Genomic DNA, 19,475 nt, shown 5'->3' with positions numbered 1-19,475 from the left:
TAAAATTCAGTGAATACATTTTAACTTTATTAATAAAATCTCATCATGTAATGTACAGTATACTCATTGGCATTAGCAAGTATCAGTGTCCCTGTAATCAATTTAGTCCAGTCTTCCCAATGCAGTCAGTGTCAGTTTTTCCATCGGATTTGCTGAAAAATAAAATAGTCATGCCTTGAATCTCATTCTGGAAACTTGACAACAGAATAATGAATACAGACAGATAGATTCATCTTGTACTGGAAAGTATGTTAAATTCAGGTTTTTATAAAACATATCTTTTTTTAATAAAATCCCTTTACCGTAGACCTACCATATTAACTCATAATTAATGTTTAGCATTTCAGAAGTTTCCTCAGTCTGTTATCCCAGTAGTATTTAACAAGGTGTTAGACAAGGTTTTATTGTTTCAGCCGCTGCAACTTTTCTTTGTTAGTTCTCTCGCCAAACAGAAAAACACTTGACAATTTATATTTAGAAAATGAATGTAAAATATTTGCCTACAGGAAGGTTAAATTCCTTTATTTCCTGAAGAGATTTTTCTTGTGACAAATAAACCCAATGACATTATGCAATAGAATGGCTTTACAAAGTGTACCAAAGGCAGCAGAGCATCATATGTTGACATGACAATATGAAAGCTTACTGTGTTGCTAAGGATGTCATCAATCTTCCTCTCTTCTGGGGAGCTCCTGTCTACTTTGCACCTGTACACCATCAACTGATGACGGTCCTTCATGTCTTTGTATGTCTGAGACAAAGAAATGAAACATGATTTAGAAACGAGAGGATCCCAAGATGTGCTTGAACTACCGGCTGCACTGGATCTTCACAACCAGAGCAGAGCAACCTGATTATTAGGCTACTGGTTTTATATATGTACTGCATATGTGCGTATGAGTTGCTGTGGATCTGTACGAGTGTGAGTTTGAGAGCTTGTCTGAAACACAGAGGGACAGATTTACTAAGCTTTTGATCCAGAGAAAGATTAGCATGTATTTTTGTCAATGATACTACCGTGAATAACATAAATATCTCAGTTATGAATTACTAGTCTGTTTGCTCATTCACAACAACTTAGCAAGTTGATCAAAACCAGGCTTAGATATTATTTCAGCTTTATGCAACCTGGAAAAAGTCAAATAGCTCTTTATTAAAATGTATTTGCCTCACTCCCTTTAATGCCTTAATAATGAAAGTCATTTGCCTAACCAGTGCTGTTGTATTTGAACCACATAAGACAAACATGGGGCGTGGTTGGGGGGGTCTGGTGGTTTGTCAGTATTTTTTTAAATAAATTCCTGTGCTTGTATACACGTAACATGCATTTATCTATGCACAGTCATGTATTTTTCTGTCTAAAAATGACCTGTTTTATATAGCCTTTTCACTTTAAAACACTTCCCATGACATGTATTTCTTTCAAAACTGCACATCTCAGATATCTATAAGACATGGAAGTGTACAGCAGGTAAGATTCATTACATTATTTTGTAAGCTACAGTCAATTTAAACTATCTTTATTCAATGCATAGAAATCACATAAGAGCAGTGAAAGCATATAAACAGTATGGGGCCCAGCAACTAAAACTTTCTAAACTACCATACGAGACAGTATGGAGCATATAAACAGGCGCACCTCTCTCTCTCTCTTTTTTTTTTTCTTTTAAGCAACTCTTTTATAAGGCATATATTCACTGACTTTGAACACACTGAGGAGTTTTATTTATCGCAGTCGGCTTGGTTCAATAGCAGTGAATAACTGTTTTCCATGACTCAGTTTAGTGTATTTAAGTCAGCAACCACTCAGGGACAGTAGCTGTCATAACCACAATAAAATAGCGCAGGCTTGGCTCCAAAACCCTGACACAGTTAAGAGACAAACCATACGTATCTTTTTAATTTAGTGAGAAACTTGGCATGATTAAGAAATATCAGTTATTTTAAAATGTGTTCGAATCATTTTGTATATCATTTTTCTATTTCAGTCATCACATACTGGTGACACCCGTGGACACAAAAAAGGCTTCAGCGGGTACGGCCTCTGTCCCCACTGGATGTAAGCAATGCAACATTTGTGATTCTGAACAAGAATAATCCATCGGTTAAGAGAACCGTGATATTTCAGAACCATACCAAGTTAAGGCAAATGCATGTATCAGTGGAACTTTATTTAATTAAAGGCTAGGGTTAAATTAGCCTTGCAATAGACTTTCTAAATGGATAATGATTGAAAAAAGTATATATATATATATATATATATATACACACTACCGGTCAAAAGTTTTAGAACACCTCCATTTTTCCAGTTTTTATTGAAATTTACGCAGTTTAATATCTCAATGCAGTCTGAAATTAAAGCATAGAACAAATAAACAATTCGAGATAAAAAAGAAATCATGGAATCGTTTTGTTTAACAAAATTTTTGACTCATCAAAGTAGCCACCTTTTGCAGATATAACAGCCGAACACACTCGTGGCATTCTTTCTACAATGGGAGGCTGTGTGGTCCAGTGGTTAAAGAAAAGGGCATTTAACCAGGAGGTTCCCCGGTTCAAATGTGGTAGCAGTTTTGGTTCAGGGTGCCACTCACTCTGTGCAAGTCGCCGACTCTGGATCCAGCAAAAGAGCCCCAGACCATCACGCTTCCTCCTCCATGTTTGACAGTTGGTGTCACACACCGAGGAACCATCCTTTCGCCTACTCGACGGCGTACAAAAACCCTGCGTGATGAACGCAAAAGTCTTCTCTTCACAGTTGAAACTGAGACTTGCTTACTTCGACCAGTGTTAAGCTGTGCTTGAAGCTTTTGTCCTGTGAGCCACCTATCACGCAAGCTGTTGACTCTCAGAAACTTGTCTTCTGATTCTGTTGTGGCTTTGGGTCTGCCAGACCTCTTCCTGTCAGAGTTTCCTCCAGTTTCCAAGTGCCTTTTGATGGTGTAGGAAACTGTACTCACTGACACCATGGCTTTCTTTGCAATTTCTCTAAAGGAAAGACCTACACTTTTAAGGGTTATAATGGTCTGTCTGTGTTCCTTTGTTAATTGCCTTTTTCTCGCCATTATGAGAGCAATATACTACTTCCTGCAGTACAATACTGTCCAAATAATGCTTAAGAGGGTGTAGTAACACAGTCTGTTCCAACACTGTTTTTATACAGACAGAGGGTTTGTAAGTAATCAACAAAAGTTGGGATACTTGTAGGAATTGTTAGCATCAACTTTCAAGGCTTAATTTACTTCCATTGCTGCAGAACAGCTGTAAGTTGTTAACCCATTACTTGTTCCCTGAAAAAGGCCTTTTTGTATAACTCTGAAATGTACATTATTTTTCAGTTATTGGTAACCTAAACTTTTTTTTTTAACCTCTGACAGTTTACCGCTTACCTTTGTACCATTTCAGGTTATTCACTGGACTTGAACTGCTTAAATTTCAATAAAAACTGGAAAAATGGGGGTGTTCTAAAACTTTTGACCGGTAGTGTGTATATATATATATATATATATATATACACAGACGTGCTCAAATTTGTTGGTACCCCTCCACAAAAAACGAAGAATGCACAATTTTCTCTGAAATAACTTGAAACTGACAAAAGTAATTGGCATCCACCATTGTTTATTCCATATTTAATAGAAATCAGACTTTGCTTTTGATTTTTTATTCAACATAATATTGTAAATAAGAAAACAAATGAAAATGGCATGGACAAAAATGATGGGACCGCTAACCTAATATTTTGTTGCACAACCTTTAGAGGCAATCACTGCAAGCAAACGTTTTCTGTAGCTCTCAATGAGACTTCTGCACCTGTTAACAGGTAGTTTGGCCCACTCTTCCTGAGCAAACTGCTCCAGCTGTCTCAGGTTTGATGGGTGCCTTCTCCAGACTGCAAGTTTCAGCTCTTTCCATAGATGTTCGATAGGATTCAGATCAGGACTCATAGAAGGCCACTTCAGAATAATCCAATGTTTTGTTCTTGTCCATTCTTGGGTGCTTTTAGCTGTGTGTTTTGGGTCATTATCCTGTTGGAGGACCCATGACCTGCGACTGACAGAGCTTTCTGACACTGGGCAGTAAGTTTCGCTCCAGAATGCCTTGATAGTCTTGAGATTTCATTGTGCCCTGCACAGATTCAAGGCACCCTGTGCCAGGCGCAGCAAAGCAGCCCCAAAACATAACCGAGCCTCCTCCATGTTTCACTGTAGGTATGGTGTTCTTTTCTTTGAAAGCTTCATTTTTTCGTCTGTGAACATAGAGCTGATGTGACTTGCCAAAAAGCTCCAGTTTTGACTCATCTGTCCAAAGGACATTCTCCCAGAAGGATTGTGGCTTGTCAATACGCATTTTAGCAAATTCCAGTCTGGCTTTTTTATGTTTTTCTTTCAAAAGTGGAGTCCTCCTGGGTCTTCTTCCATGGAGCCCACTTTCGCTCAAAAAGCGACGGATGGTGCGATCAGAAACTGACGTACCTTCACCTTGGAGTTCAGCTTGTATCTCTTTGGCAGTTATCCTTTGTTCTTTTTCTACCATTCGCACTATCCTTCTGTTCACTCTGGGGTCGATTTTCCTCTTGCGGCCGCACCCAGGGAGGTTGGCTACAGTTCCATGGACCTTAAACTTCTTAATAATATTTGCAACTGTTGTCACAGGAACATCAAGCTGCTTGGAGATGGTCTTGTAGCCTTTACCTTTACCATGCTTGTCTATTATTTTCTTTCTGATCTCCTCAGACAACTCTCTCCTTTGCTTTCTCTGGTCCATGTTCAGTGTGGTGCACACAATGATACCAAACAGCACAGTGACTACTTTTCTCCATTTAAATAGGCTGAATGACTGATTACAAGATTGGAGACATGTGTGATACTAATTAAAGAAACTAATTAGTTTGAAATATCACTATAATCCAATTATTTATTATCTTTTCTAAGGGGTACCAACAAATGTGTCCAGGCCATTTTAGAATATCTTTGTAGAATAAGCAATAATTCATCTCTTTTCACAGCTTCTTTGCTTTATTCTATGACATACCAAAGGCATGCAAGTATACATGATAAAATAGCTTTTAATTTCATCACTTTTCAGGAGGAATGAAGCATTATTTCAATGAGCTATAAGGGTACCAACAAATTTGAGCACGTCTGTATATATATATATAGTGGTAACATGAAATAGCACTCATTCAGAGACAGTACTGCAAGTTTAGCACTATAATTTCGTTTTTTCTTTAGTTTTGGTTGCATGAACAACCCTTAAAAATAGTGTACCTGTAAAACTTAATTTTGAAAGGAGATCTGTACTTACATCAATGATAACATCGTGGCACTTGTACTTTGATGCTAGATTTAACTTCAGGTCAGTGTCATCCACTAAACACACATACTCCTGAAGCACCTGCAAAAGGTTGCCATGTAAAACTTAGGTTGGAATTGAAAGGCAGTAGGGTACCTATCATAACGAGAGACTGACATATTTACTGCATGTATGTGGGGAACACTAAAATTAATGAAGCACTGTACATGGGTCTGAAGAACCGCATGTAATATTTCATACTGGTACAGGTACAGTAAACAGTCCAAATTCTAAAAATTCTGAATGTTTACCACCTGCACTTAAACAAATTAACGCTTAAAAATAAATCAATAAGGAACACCTTGAAGAACATGCCCTCCACATGCAAGGGCGATGAGACTACTATGAACTTAATGGTCCACTGCCGAGTTTAAACCCAGGATCTACTTTGTTTCTTATCAGCTTGTTTTAGCACTGGCAGGTTTCACAGATCCTGACTTGGTCAATCTAATGTTACCTTAGATAAATACTACTAGTTCTAGCTTTACATGTTGATGCAGAAATCTCAGTCTTACAAGACTTGCATTCAGGTTGTAATGTACTTCTTTTGTCATTTGTGAAATTGCTCTCAGGCCACATCTTCCTTTCTGCCATTAGTCATAACCTCGAGGTAAAATGGCATAGGAAGTGAAACGGTGACAGCCTTCCAGAAAATAAGGGAAGCAAACACAGAAGTTTTCCTGACATAGTGTTGTAAAATATATCATGTTGGCTATGACATGTGCTCCTCTCTAAACAGCACATTTGAGATCTATTTAGAGACTACACAACAGGAAATACTTTATCTTGTTAACTGCAAGCACATTAAGTGTGGCTAATAAATACAAATTCATATCTTCAAATTTTTTAAACAAATCAGCATTTATATATTTGAACACGGTAACTTCTGATAGTCGCTCTACTCTCTTTAAGCCCATTGAGCATATTAAACAACTTAACTAACAAACTAGAAATAAAGAGGTTCATAACAGCCTACCTGCACTGGTGCATTGTTTTTATGCAGAATGTCAGCAACTCTGTGAAATCCTATTGGGGTTTTTTTCTTTGTGTAACCCAGCCAGTTCTGCAATGAAAAACAGTAGAGTCAGTCTAAATCAGCTATTTTATTCTACACAGTACTTATTTAATTCTATAAAACAGACTAAAAAAAAGAGTTAAGGAACAGCTATTATCTGGAGTCAGTACTACATTTAAAATGAAGGTATTTTATATTCTTCTATTACCTTTGTAGTAAACAGGGTGTCCACATCTTTCCATGCTTTCAGTTTAGCTCTGGCTCCCAGTGCTGCCAATAAATACTGTTTATCTGAAATCTGGAAAACAAACCAAGTTCAATTAACTCTTCTTTTCACAAGGGAGGAAGCTGTCAACAAAGTACTAACAACCAGGAGATTGTGGGCTGAAAGTTCAGCTCCTCCACTGACAACAAGACTCAAACTTCATTCCACCTAATTGGATAGACGCAGGTCCCCGCGGGAACAGAGATTGTGTTTCTCAGATATCCTGGAGAAATATTAGACTGATGTCACAAAACAGACATTTTTACCCCCTGTAATTTCCCTAGACAGGGCTGAGACACTGATTTTTTTTTTGTAACTTATCATCAGGAATCAAGAGGAAGGATTTTTAAAGATTGGTGGCTGTGACCTTTTATTCCCCCGGAAATATATATATAACAAACTATAAAAGAGAACAATAAATAGAACGTATTTAATTGTCTTTTATTTAGTTGTGGAACAGACCAGTGCATCTTTTTTTTTGTTATCTAGCACAGCAAGCAAAAGGAAACCACAAGCTTTACCGTTCAAGACTTACCTTGAAAGTTTTTTTGATGTTTGCAGGGCTGCTGTACGTTCCCTTGAAGGTGAAAAAAAAAGAAAAGACAGTCATAAAACATTCTTAATATTTTATATTTCTCAATCCACATTGTCTGCCTCTTAGTTAGCTTTCTGCAGCCCTCAGTGGTACCCAGCATTTCCATTTCTCAGAGTTTATTATACGACAGTGGTGATGAAGTTACTAGATGTAAATCACAAGCTAACCCTAAACAGCAGAGACCCCACGCAACAAGAACACTTAAAGGTCTTAAAAATGAAATCCTTTTTTTACTTTTGCTCATTCCTGTTGCATGGCAATAGTTTTGTTAAACTAAATCAAATTTTATATAAAATCACAGAAGTACTAGACTAGGCAGTACCTTCACATGGGGAGCCACATCACTGTTTAAAGATGTACCGAGAGGCAGGCTGAATGGATCCATCATTTGACATCATTCTTTTATATGTATAGGATATGTAGGCTGTCCTTGCATTCCGCTGCTTCTAGCAGTGCACAGGTGGAATGAAACTACTTACTTCGGATTCCCCGTAATGGTAAAAGCAGGAGTAGTAGAGTGTGGTTATGATGGGCATGTTTAAAATGGAAGCTTTTCTGGGGTATTTCTTGAATATCTCTGTCTGTCCGGCTTTCTCCAAGTGTTTGTCATTCACCTGTCCAAACGATATGAAACATAAGTAAAGTTCAGGCTTTTCCTAGTCCAAAGCAACCCTTTCATTTTTGTAGTTGTTGTATGTCGAAACCTCAGCCGTTTACATTCTCCTTTGGCCTTAAATCAAAATTAAAATAATAACAAGGTTACATTTGAAGTAATTTAAGTTTTCAAAAATTATATATATATAAATATATATATCTTACTTTTGATTGTTTTGTAATTATGGATTAACACATTACATACAAACTTAAGTGGTATAAAGTTCGGGACTAAACTGCAAAGGTTGAGAAAATGTATTTGAACACAGAGACAGAGAGAGCACTGAAAATCGGTCAGAGCGGCCAGGCTCCACATTACCACAGCTTCCGCTGTGTTTCACATACTGTTCAATACATTGAGTGTTGGAAGCAGAAGATCATAGCACCATCACAGACACTACAAGGGCTATATGTGAAAATCTTGATTCCTGGTGATAAGCTCTTAAAGGTGCAGAAGTTTCTCTGTTATTTAATCCCCAGCTCACTTCATATCAGCCAATTCAGTATGATGACCAACAGAGTCACAGTCTTCCTTACCTCTACAATGATCTGTCTCTCCAGTAACGTGTAGTGATCCTGAACGTGACTGGCATCATCCACTGAAAAAGGGAGACTAACAAGAAAGCCAGGGCTTTACACAACAACACAATAATACTCAACTATTTACAGCAACTTGTGTTAGTCAAAGCCCACCTTGTCAGTCTCACAAGCAGCTACAATGAAGAAAGCTTTGATCAACATGTTACATGAAAAATAAATAAGTGCAGACCAACAGAACAATGTATTGATGCACTTAGCTGCATATTATAATACAATATTACATTTTCACTGCTCTTGCACACAATTTCTAGATGTTAAATGAAGTTGGTCTGGGGGGAAGCAAATGTTATGGAGGGCTCTTTTGTTCCAGGGCCATGTACTGCACTGTGGAAAGGACTGTGGAAATGTCAAACAAGAAGTACTGCGTTCACCACCATATTTAAAAACAAAATAATTTGGATACTGTGAGACATTTCAACAAGAATACAAATATTAATTTTAATTTAAAGAGAATTAATCATAACATTTTTGTGCTACTGCCCCCTTTTCTTTTTTGCTATCATTCTGACTAGTTCTTACTTTAATAACTAAAATATAGTGTTTTTGAGAAGTTGTTTTGACTATGTCATAGATGTGTTATTCATCACAACAAAGGTTTTGTGATAACCTCACCTAATGCAGCCTTTCAGGAAGTCTTTTCTTTGGACTTCATCTTTGATATTCAAATGCTCGCTGTACTGTAACAGCTGTAAACAACACATCGGGGGGGAGGGGGGGGGGAAAAAAAAAAATGGTATATTGTTTTCTCCAGGGGTGCATCACCAACAACAAATCGAATTACATCACTATTCACCACCACTCCCTTTATGAAATATTACAGTTCAATGGTACTGCTTAAATAATCTTGGCAATCATTGACATTTTATGATGACACTAACACAAAGTGGTTTTCAGTGACCTCTAGTGGTCACTTTGTAGTTTTGCAGTCTGAGTATTTACTGTCCCAAGCCTTCTACCTGGCTCACAAGGAGACATTCCTCACATAGACATATTACCCGTAAATAACAATGTATAATACCAGCAAATAAGGATACTTGCTTTCTATTGCACTCCACTTCAACATCGTTTTTATAGTTAACTTTATTTTCTTTATCACCAGTTACCCTACTGTTAAATAAATGTTTTACAAGATATTTCACTTGAACTTATTACATAGAAACACAAGGTAACTGCACTTTAACCCTCGAGTTTGCTATTGGATCAATGTAGTAAAAAAGTTTGGAGATATAGAATTCTGTGCAAAGGAATAATATTGCAACAGTACTGTAAGTATACTTACAGCCATATCTTCCGTCCTTCCTAGGGTCCTGCATGCAAACAGAACATATTTGTGAGATATTGTGCCTCAAATAACTAGTGACCATAACCATTTGAGGGTTTTGTGTCTTAGAGTCAGAAATATGTTATGTGTTGGCTCTGTATTTGTTAGCACTAGGGTACACGACTGTCAAGCATTACTAATTATTCAACATGACAACCCTGAATGATAACTGGAATCAAACCGTTTCATCCTCCGGATTTACTGGCTGATCAAAGCAGTGAGGCAACTGTCCATTATTAGCTAACAAAATAATTGTGGGCTGCTTTCACTTGAAAAATGATATCTGGTACTATACCAAGTCAATGAAAGCTGTGTTTGTACACCTTTAGTTTCAAGTAGTTGCACAAGCCTCAAGTGCAGTAATGGAGCCCAGCAAGCCTAATCCATGTTTTAGAATGAACTTCAATCTGATTTCCTGTGGAGGCCTGCTTCTATCTCGAACGTTACACCTGTGTAAAGGCTGAGATACTAGGCGCCGTTTGAAAAAGGCTCTGTCTGACAAAAGGCTTGCAGCTTCCAAGCTGTAAGAATAGGGTTATCTTGCTTACTTAAGCAGTTCCAGAAGTAGTTTTTGTTCTCCTGCTTCCTTCAGAAAGTGGATAAAATGCTGCAGTGCGATTTGTCTTGACACCAACTCCCGAAACAGGATTTCTGAAAAAAATATGTAAGAAAAACAGATCACATAAAACACAAGTAGAAGAAATAAAGTGTTTCTAAATCTCATTTCATGTCCAATTAAGTTTGTAGATTGTCTTCAGGAATGCTCTATAAGGAGGGCTCTTCCAGTAAAGGCGCTCCGCGTGGAGTGCAGGACGCACCCTATAGCCTGGAGATCGCTGGTTCGTATCCAGGCTATGTAATTTGCCGACCGTGACCGGGAGTTCCCAGGGGGCACAATTGGACGAGCGCCATCCGGGTAGTGAGGGCTCAGGTCGGCAGGGTAATCCTCTGTTCACCGCACACCAGCGACTCCTGTGGCTGACAGGGAGCCTGCGGGTCTGCTGTGAAGCCATTCAGATATGTGTTGTCCTCCGGCACTATAGGTCTGATGGCTTCGCTGTGGACCTGCAGTGCGAAAAAAGGCGGCTTGGCAGGGCATGTTTCGGAGGACGCGTGTGTCTGCCACTGTTTCGCGAAGTCGGCGCGGCAGTTGCAGCGGTGGACCGAGATCAATACATACAATTGGCAATTCAAATTGGGGAAAAAATTGGATAAAAAATCCATTGCCGACGACTACATTTAAAAAACAAAAAGAAAAAAAGGAATGCTCTATAAAATGTTAATACAATTTAAAAAAAACTATTTATTTGACTAAAAGCAAGTATATGAAAGTAAATCCTCCATTGAGAATACCATTATACCCTATACTTGGTTTGAGGACGACACTGTTGAAAAGCTATTTTATATCAACAGGAAAATCAAAATCAACAGCTTCATACGAGGAACTGTTCAGCTTGTTCCATGTTATGCCTGTAAGATTTCATGGTTTCTCAAATCATGGGAGAACATCCAATAATCAAAAAGACAAAATAGGAGTCAGCAACTGGTTAATTTCTTATCCAGGATAATTTAAAGAATACAGCATGCTTACCTTTACTTAATGATTTCTTTAAAAAAATCAAAACCTGCAAAACAGACAGGAGGGATCACAATGTTACTTGGATGAAGTGGTCAATCATAATCACAGATTCGTTCTGGTATAAAAGGTTACTCTGAGGAGTGAATATGAATTCCATACCTGTCAATAATTAATATTCAGAACATTTTAACTAAAGCTAAAGGGGGCATTCTGATTTAAGATTCAATGTTTGTTTTTTTTTGGTTTTCTTTACAATTTTTTAATGGCTATTCAGATTTCTCTATGTAAAGCATCATGACACGGCTTCAGCAGTGAAATACTATATACAGTCGGTCCAAGATTGTTGGTGATGTTAGAATCCCTTTTATCTCAAAGTAAAAACTGAACCTGAAGCAGTATAAGCACCATACTTGAACTGTGGAATGTTTGATACAGAGCCTCCTATAGCAGTGACATCACAGAAGGAGGAGGGACATTAAGGCAGGGACACTCACAGCTGTGATGACGTTGCCGTCGTGTATTTGGACGGCTTCATCCAGGAGCAGCAGCTTATCCTTCAGGGAGCGGAAACTCTCAAGAGAGTACGGCTACAGCAGAACATTGAACAGGGATGAGAAACATGACCAAAGGTTGGAGGGAGGTTGGAGCAGAAGTCAAATTTTAGGCAGCTATTCAATTTAACTCAACAGCTGCAGATATAAAAACTGCCACTGTTTCAATAATTAAAATAGGAACCTTTGTCTTCCAAGGTAAACACCCACCTCTAACAGAACAAAACAGTCTTTTTAAAGTATAAAAAACCAGAAGGGCCCTATTTTCATGATTTAATCCCACAGTTACTGGTGGCCACACTGAGCACTCAGAAAACAACTTGCATTGCCTGCTGTTGTTGGAGTGCCTTGATGTCTGCCTCACAGCCCATCCCAAGCCTTTTTTATTGATGATGTGCGTTGGCAGAGATATAATGATGGCTATTGTCTAGTAGCATTCTCCGATTTAGGCATGTTGAGTAACATGATTGAGAGTTCTTACCTTGCCCTTTTGCATTCTTCTGACTGTATCTTCTGGACTCCAGTCACTAATGTAGTCCTAAAACAACACAGCACAGTTGTCAACACAGAAAAAACCACAACATGCTCAAACTGTAAAATAAAATAAAGACGCTATTAATGACATATGTATGTTACGTGAAAATATTAACATCCTTACCTTGTATTCAGACTTTGGTTTTCGCAGCTCTGGGGCAAAACTTCTAAGAGAGGGGTCATTGGTAGCTTTAAAATAGAAGTAAGATGGAAGGTGTTTATTTTTTTTTATTTTATTTTTTTTGCACTGACCAGGAATAAAGCAATAAAGAACACGATGTACATTATGAGAGATCTGATTCAGTTACTGTTTATTAATACTTTAAACAACTAGTATATTTGGAAAACAAACAAACATGGTTGGTTTGCAAATCTACTTTCACTCCATGCCTGCAAATAGGTTATGCAATTTAAATGGCAACAAAGTCATTTTTAGAGCTGGCATAGTTTTGTACAATACCTTAATATCCTTTTAAAAATCGTAAATACACATCCAGACCGGTAACCCATGGATACCCTGCGAATACCTGACGTCAGAAATTGACCTTTACTATGAAGAACCTCCTATAGTCAGTATAGATATGGTAGCATCAAGTTTCCACACCGAGGTCTTTTTCATAAGGATAGGGTTCAGTGCTACTTACAATCCGAAAGTACCTGGAAATTCCCAAGTTTGCTCCGTCCTAAAAACAAAAATGACCCTCTGATTAGCAATATTTAAATTCCTATTATTTAATAGTAGGTTTCACAGTAATACCAATTGCGATGCTTTTACTCAGATGTCCTCAATATACTGATTACAGTGTACTCAGGGGCATCTGAATAGAAACAGTTCAACTGGTATTTCAAAAATCTCAAAAAAAGATCCTGAATGTACAATTCATATTAAGATGGGTATTGTTTTTGTTATTTAGCTCAAAAAGGTTTACGCTCCAAAGAAGAAATCATATTAATTAAGAGCCATATTTTACCCTTGCTTGATTATGGTGATATTTTATTTTTACATGAATCTACCGAGCAATAAAAAAAATGGATCGCCTAATGAACTAAGCAGCAAGATTTGTATTAAAATGCTACCCTCAAACCCACCACTGCCAGGTAGTGGCTTCTTTAAACTGGATGTCACTGAATTGTAGAAGGAAACTGCTCTTGGTACTTTTTGTGTGTAAAACTACAATAGGTCTGTTGCCTGGTTACCTAGGCTCAATGTTACATGTAAATATACCTAAGTACAGAATAATGACTAAGATTAGATGCATTTTAATGAGTAGGTCCCAAGAACTAACAATGTGTAGGGTCCGCTGTACGGTTTTGCTGGATTTAACCCACGGGGGCGGCAGAGCCAATGCGACACTACCTCCTGAATCCCCAGCAAAGACCGGTGCCTTCGCACAGCCAGGACGCAAACCTGCGCTCCCTTGACTGTATGACAACCCAGCACTCCACATGGCCCTGCTTTTACCAGGAGAGCCACTCACAGACCCCAATCAGGGACAACCTTCCAGATATCATGTTCTGATTGCACCTCCAGTTATTTTAATCCAGAACCTGCATGGCCATCTTATGATACAAATAAGGCAGAACCTTTAAATAAGCTGCTTAAGGAATAACTGGATCCTTGTTTGGGCAAGGAGGGAATCTGGGCTGTAGTCTCGATCTTCGGGAAGCCATAATCTCGCCCTTCTCCTGTCGTCCTGTGAGTGGAAGCAGTCTCTTTGATGGACCAGGAGATACCTGTGAATAAACAACAGGATAAAGCACACTATGAACACGCTCTAAAAAACAAACAAAAAAAAAACACTTTATATAATGAGCGCGGTTATTTTTTTAACCATTTAACTATTGTCAAATGTCAAATACAGATGTTATTGTAAACTAGTATTTGTATAGTAATACAAGTTATATTTTAAGACTCATTTCAGGGTAATTTTAGAGACACACCTGAGCTTTATTAGACACACATAGCTGCACACTGGCAGCCTTATACACATACATTTATTTTTTAAAGGACTTGTTATTATACCTTTAACAACACAAAACACTAAAGAATACAATGCCTAACCTTAAGTTTATTTCATTTAATATTACTGTTTATTTTAAAACAAAACTACAAGAATGTAACAGTAATATAATGGGTCTATTACACACTGCAGCTAACAAAATAATGATGTTAATAATACCTGCTTTGCACTTTCATTAGCTACATACCTCTCTAATGTGCAGTTTAGAAAGAAGCACGTGTTACAGCAAACATATTTTCATTAAAAACAAACCCAGTGTAGAAACACCCCTGCACAAGATTTGTGGAATCATTTTGTTACAGCCACTTTAGGTTGCAGACCCCCCCCCCCCCCCAGTATTTCGCATTAAGATCTCTTACATACTTCCCACTGGCTCTCCACTCCAGCTGACCTTCTCCACGTCATCATCATCTTCATCTTCATCATCCGTCACAAAGATGCTGTTCACAGCCCTCTTCGACTCCTTCAGCTGAACACACAAAGAAAAGCTAGGAGTTCATTCTCATATTTGATATTGAGGAAAACCTCAGGACAGATGTGTATTTCTTTACTAATTAAAGCAGTATCAATCTATTTTAGGAATAGAACAGGCTTCTTCATGAATAAAATCCATGCCATAATTGATGTCTGTATACTCACAAGTGTGACTCCAAGTACACTTACTGCTTCTCTAGCTATCGCTATTATGGGTAATTTCACACCAAATAAACTAACTTTTTGGATGCCACCAACCTTACCGTCTCAGATGATAACACATATGGAAGTATTTTAGGAAGAATATCAAAATATGATCTTATTTTTAAAGTTATGGGCTTATACGAGGAGGGGAAGCAGAGGTGCCAATGATGAAAACAAGCCCTGAAATGGGGTCATGTTTGAGAGGTCAGATCTTTTAAAATATTCAAGACTTTAAAAGATCTACATTTACAGTGTCCACATATGACCTATTTGCGACCATGGATGTTAATGTAACGTCAGTGACAGGAGTTCTGAATCTCAATGAAAGTGCATGGCAAAGAGATTCACACACCCTTATTTTATTGCTTACATAACGTTAGAGTACCTTGGAGAATTCATCATCCTCATCCTCAAACGTGAAGGCCTTAAACTTTGAATGGTTCCAGTAATCATCTTCGTCAGGTTTATTTCTGAGCATCTGAAAGTTCAAGAAGAGAATACTGTTGGTAATCGAGACCTGACGTGCTGTTTTACGATTGTTTTAGTTTCGTTAACTAAATCAATAGTCCCTGTATATTCGTTGTCACCAAATTATATTACATGGCACATTTGGCCACGCTTTTTAATTATTTTACTGACTTGACTGTTTTTTTGGTATCATGGTTTGTGAGGTATTTGCTATTATTTTATTTATTAACAGGTATTCCGGTACTGTTCGAACTTCAACTAGGATTTGCGGTATATCGACACAAAAAAACACGCCTGCCGTGTAAGTTTTGTTTTCTACAGCTTCAGTTTAAAAATAGATTTTCCTGATACGGTACATCTTGGTGTGTTGCTATATAAATCAATATAGACGAGAAACAACATAACAATCTGACTGCATCCACCAGCAAATGAACTGTTGCGTTTAAAACCAATAAGAATCCCCTATGTGCAAACCGAAGTGGCATTTGTAAAAATAAAAAATACAAGGCACCGTTACTTGTTTAAAAACACTTTCAATATAACGTAGTCATGTTTTTTTATGAACAAAACATACAAATACTGTACCTTCCTTTACATAACACCCAATGCTTAACCTGCCTGACAAATATAACATCAGATTATTATAGATCTACTATGGGAGTTGTAGTTCTTTTTCAATAGAAAGTCATTGAATAAATCATTTTTGGAAATAATACAAACTACAACTCCCTCTAGTCTCTGTGAGCACAACTTCCTTGTACGTCAACCTTGCATTTCGAGAGTTGTATTGGTTTTTTGATCGCAGCTGTCAAAAATCAAAGCTCCACCCAAACTCTCTTAGCTTGACAGTCAAGGAGTCCTCCTGTCGTACCCCATGAGTCCACAAATCCTGGGCCAACAAACTCGCTAGTACTCTCTTTAGAAGCACAACAGTCTTAGCTAAAGAAAATGGGCTCCTTCGAGTTCGTACGACCCACGACTGCCATTGGCCGAGCCTTGCCCCGATGGTGTTTTTTTAATGGGATTTGCCATAGGGAAGGGGGTGGTCTCTTATCGTACCCGTTTCTCCATGACCCCTGGGCCAACGAATTCAGAAGGGCACTCTTTGCGTGCACAAGAGTCTTAGCTAAAGAAAGACATTGGCCACGGGTTCATACGCCATGCCACCGCCAGATGGTGGGCGTTGCCCCAAAGGGGTTTTATAATGGAATTTCCCATAGACATTTTTCAGGGTGCTATATCTCAGGTTCCGGGGGTCCCCGAGACTTGAAAATCGGTACGGAGGTCCACCTCAGGGCCCCTGTCGATCCCTCCAAGCGACGTGTCCCCAGCTAGAAAGGGCACCATTTTAGACTTTTTTTGCCAACCTGGAGCTCAAAAGCTATTGGAAATGCAACCTTGACATGCCATCATGCTGAAAATGTGTAAATTTGTTGAAAATGTAGCATTTGAAAATGGGTGGCTCCCTGTGAAAGAGGGCCCCCAGACATGACCCTAGGAAGTTCAACCCAGTTTCAAGGCCCCAGGGTCATGGAGATATGACCCTGAAAAGGGTAGTTTTTGGACATTTTTGACGGGCGTATCTCAGGTTCTGTGGAACTTGATTTTTTAGGAACTTGATTTTTTTTTTGTGGCGGGGCCCCATGGGGCCCCGCACAAGGAATCACCATTTTCATGGTTCAGATGCCAGGACGGCTTGGCAAAGTGAAATTTTTCGTCATGACATGAGTTTTTGGGTGAACCACCACACCGTCTTAGGGAGTGGTTTGGGGTGCTCCCCTGAGTCTATATCACTTTGAATGGTGGTTCTACGTGCTCGGGTTCGAGAGATATGCCTGAAATGTGTTTTTCAACCCTGCCATAGACATGAATGAGGCTGAATACCCGAAAATATATTTTGCAAAGAATTGCTACGGTGGGTGTATGTGTGCAGGGGTTGCATGGTGGTGTGTGCGTACGTGCAGGTGTTGCATGGTGGTGTGTGCATGCAGGGGTTGCATGGTGGTGTGCATGCAGGGGTTGCATATTGGTGTATGCATGTAGGGGTTGCATGGTGGTGTGTGCGTGCAGGGGTTGCATGGTGGGTGTATGCGTGCAGGGGTTGCATGGTGGTGTGTGTGTGCTGGGGTTACATGGTGGTACACGTGTGTGGAGGGGAATTAGAGTGCAGGTTTTGCACAAAAGAGGGGCGGGGAAAAGACTGGGAAGGGTAGGGTAAAAGAAAAATTACTACAATCATTTATTTTCACTGTCGACTCCCAGTCTCCTTACCCTCACTTTATGATTTTATTTTGTGATTATTTAATTATTGTCAAAATAAACGGCCTTCATCTACTCACAGTTGCAGTCTCATTTCTGTCCAAAAAGAACCTGAAACACTACAGTATATTGATGGATGTTACATAAGAAAATGAATGTCCTTTTTTCGGATGTGTTTTAATATTAGTCTTTAATAAAGGAAAACGACTGCTTTAATTTTCATGTATCTATTTCAGTGCAATGTAGTTTCTTCATGTAATAAGAAATACGTTTTTTTTAACATTTACATTTTATTTGTTTTTTCATAAAAAAAAAAAAAAAAAAGATTTCTGGGGAGAGTAAAAAAATACATTAACTTTGATTCATGTACTAAGGGTTACTCTCAAATGAATTCACGATCCAGTTTATGGTAAACTGTGCATGGATGACTTAGAAGCTCGGCTGTCAGCTGAGTCCTCAAAACTGGGCTGAATTCGAAAATGCAAAGCAGCCCAGAATGTGGGACGTTATCTGCAAACCAAATCGGCCCAGAATTTGGGACGTTATCTAAAATACCAAAGCGCCCAGAATTTGGGACGTTATCTGCAAACCAAATCGGCACAGAATTTGCGACATAAATGGAAACAGGGGCAGTCTATATGTAAAACTGTGATTACATTAGAGATAAACTAATGTATCCTCTAACAAAACTGCAATAGTGTATACATTTTATATTAAAATATATCGCAAAAACGATTACTGATATATGCTACTTGAAAGAAAAAAGTACACCACCACAGAAAGCCAATTCTTACATTCGTGCATAACATGATAATTCATATAAAGTAATCACCCATAGTTTGTTATATCAGTACAGCGTAATACCACATTACATTTTAATGGTAAGGTTGTGGAAAGCAGATCACTCTCTCTCTCTGATCACAATGTTAAAAATGCCTGCACGCTTTTCCACTCGTGTGACGACATATTCATGTGACAGACATGGACCAATCAAAACGCGAGACTGTTATGCGGTTCCATCCCAAAAACCGGGCCTGTGTCATACCTCAATGTATTGACTGTTGTTTTAATTTATAGTTACATATTTCGGTAAAAGCACCCACATTCTGAATAAAAAACATAACATGGCATAACGATACAACGAAAAAAAGGCACCTACAACAGCAACAACTACAATAATAATAATAATTTTAAAACGTGGATGACCTTGCAAGGAATTATGTCTGATCCTGTTTCCTGTGTAAAAAAAATATATATATATTACATACATTTTTTAAATGTATATTTCTTTTACTTATTTTGTAACATTTTGTAATCAGTTCTTCCACAAAAAGCTAGTAGTACAGCATCTTTTTTTTTGTATGCGTTTCAAACGGCTACTACCATTGCATTCGCTGCAATACAGTACTAAAGAATTAATATATTACACTACTGCATCACTATGGAACGTCATTTTTGTCCTCGATTAATTCAAGGTTTCTGCAATAAAGAAACTATCCCTATTTCCCCCCATGTTGACTCTGGTTTCTCAAAAATGTATATACATTTCTGACTGACTCAGGATGGCGTCACTTTCAGAA

At 38.3% G+C, this 19,475-nt stretch overlaps 1 protein-coding gene across 3 annotated transcripts; it reads right to left on the bottom strand.

The window, feature by feature from the left end:
* Positions 1-5: 5 nt before the first annotated feature.
* Positions 6-19,463, bottom strand: LOC117424249 (spermatogenesis-defective protein 39 homolog). 3 transcript variants are annotated; one of them, XM_058991546.1, is made up of 20 exons: positions 19,440-19,463; positions 15,554-15,646; positions 14,854-14,959; positions 14,054-14,203; positions 13,114-13,152; positions 12,594-12,658; positions 12,417-12,473; positions 11,879-11,971; positions 11,397-11,430; positions 10,354-10,456; positions 9,764-9,791; positions 9,097-9,170; positions 8,422-8,497; positions 7,710-7,844; positions 7,171-7,212; positions 6,579-6,668; positions 6,332-6,418; positions 5,308-5,397; positions 647-751; positions 6-152 (listed from the first exon to the last, which is right to left on the bottom strand). In XM_058991546.1, the coding sequence occupies exons 2-20, from the start codon at positions 15,644-15,646 to the stop codon at positions 132-134; spliced, it is 1,488 nt and encodes a 495-aa protein (XP_058847529.1). In that variant the 5' UTR covers positions 19,440-19,463; the 3' UTR covers positions 6-131. The 3 variants fall into 3 exon arrangements, with proteins under 3 accessions (XP_058847529.1, XP_033896326.3, XP_058847530.1); XM_034040435.3 differs by lacking the exon at positions 19,440-19,463 and adding an exon at positions 16,222-16,376; XM_058991547.1 differs by lacking the exon at positions 19,440-19,463 and having other exon boundaries at positions 14,850-14,959; positions 15,554-15,648.
* Between the last annotated feature and the right edge of the window lie 12 nt (positions 19,464-19,475).

This window comes from Acipenser ruthenus, chromosome 18 (genome assembly GCF_902713425.1).
Source record: "Acipenser ruthenus chromosome 18, fAciRut3.2 maternal haplotype, whole genome shotgun sequence".
Taxonomy (NCBI): Eukaryota; Metazoa; Chordata; class Actinopteri; order Acipenseriformes; family Acipenseridae; genus Acipenser; species Acipenser ruthenus.
Note: the sequence above shows the minus strand (reverse complement) of the source record. Positions and strands in the feature narration are given on the sequence as shown.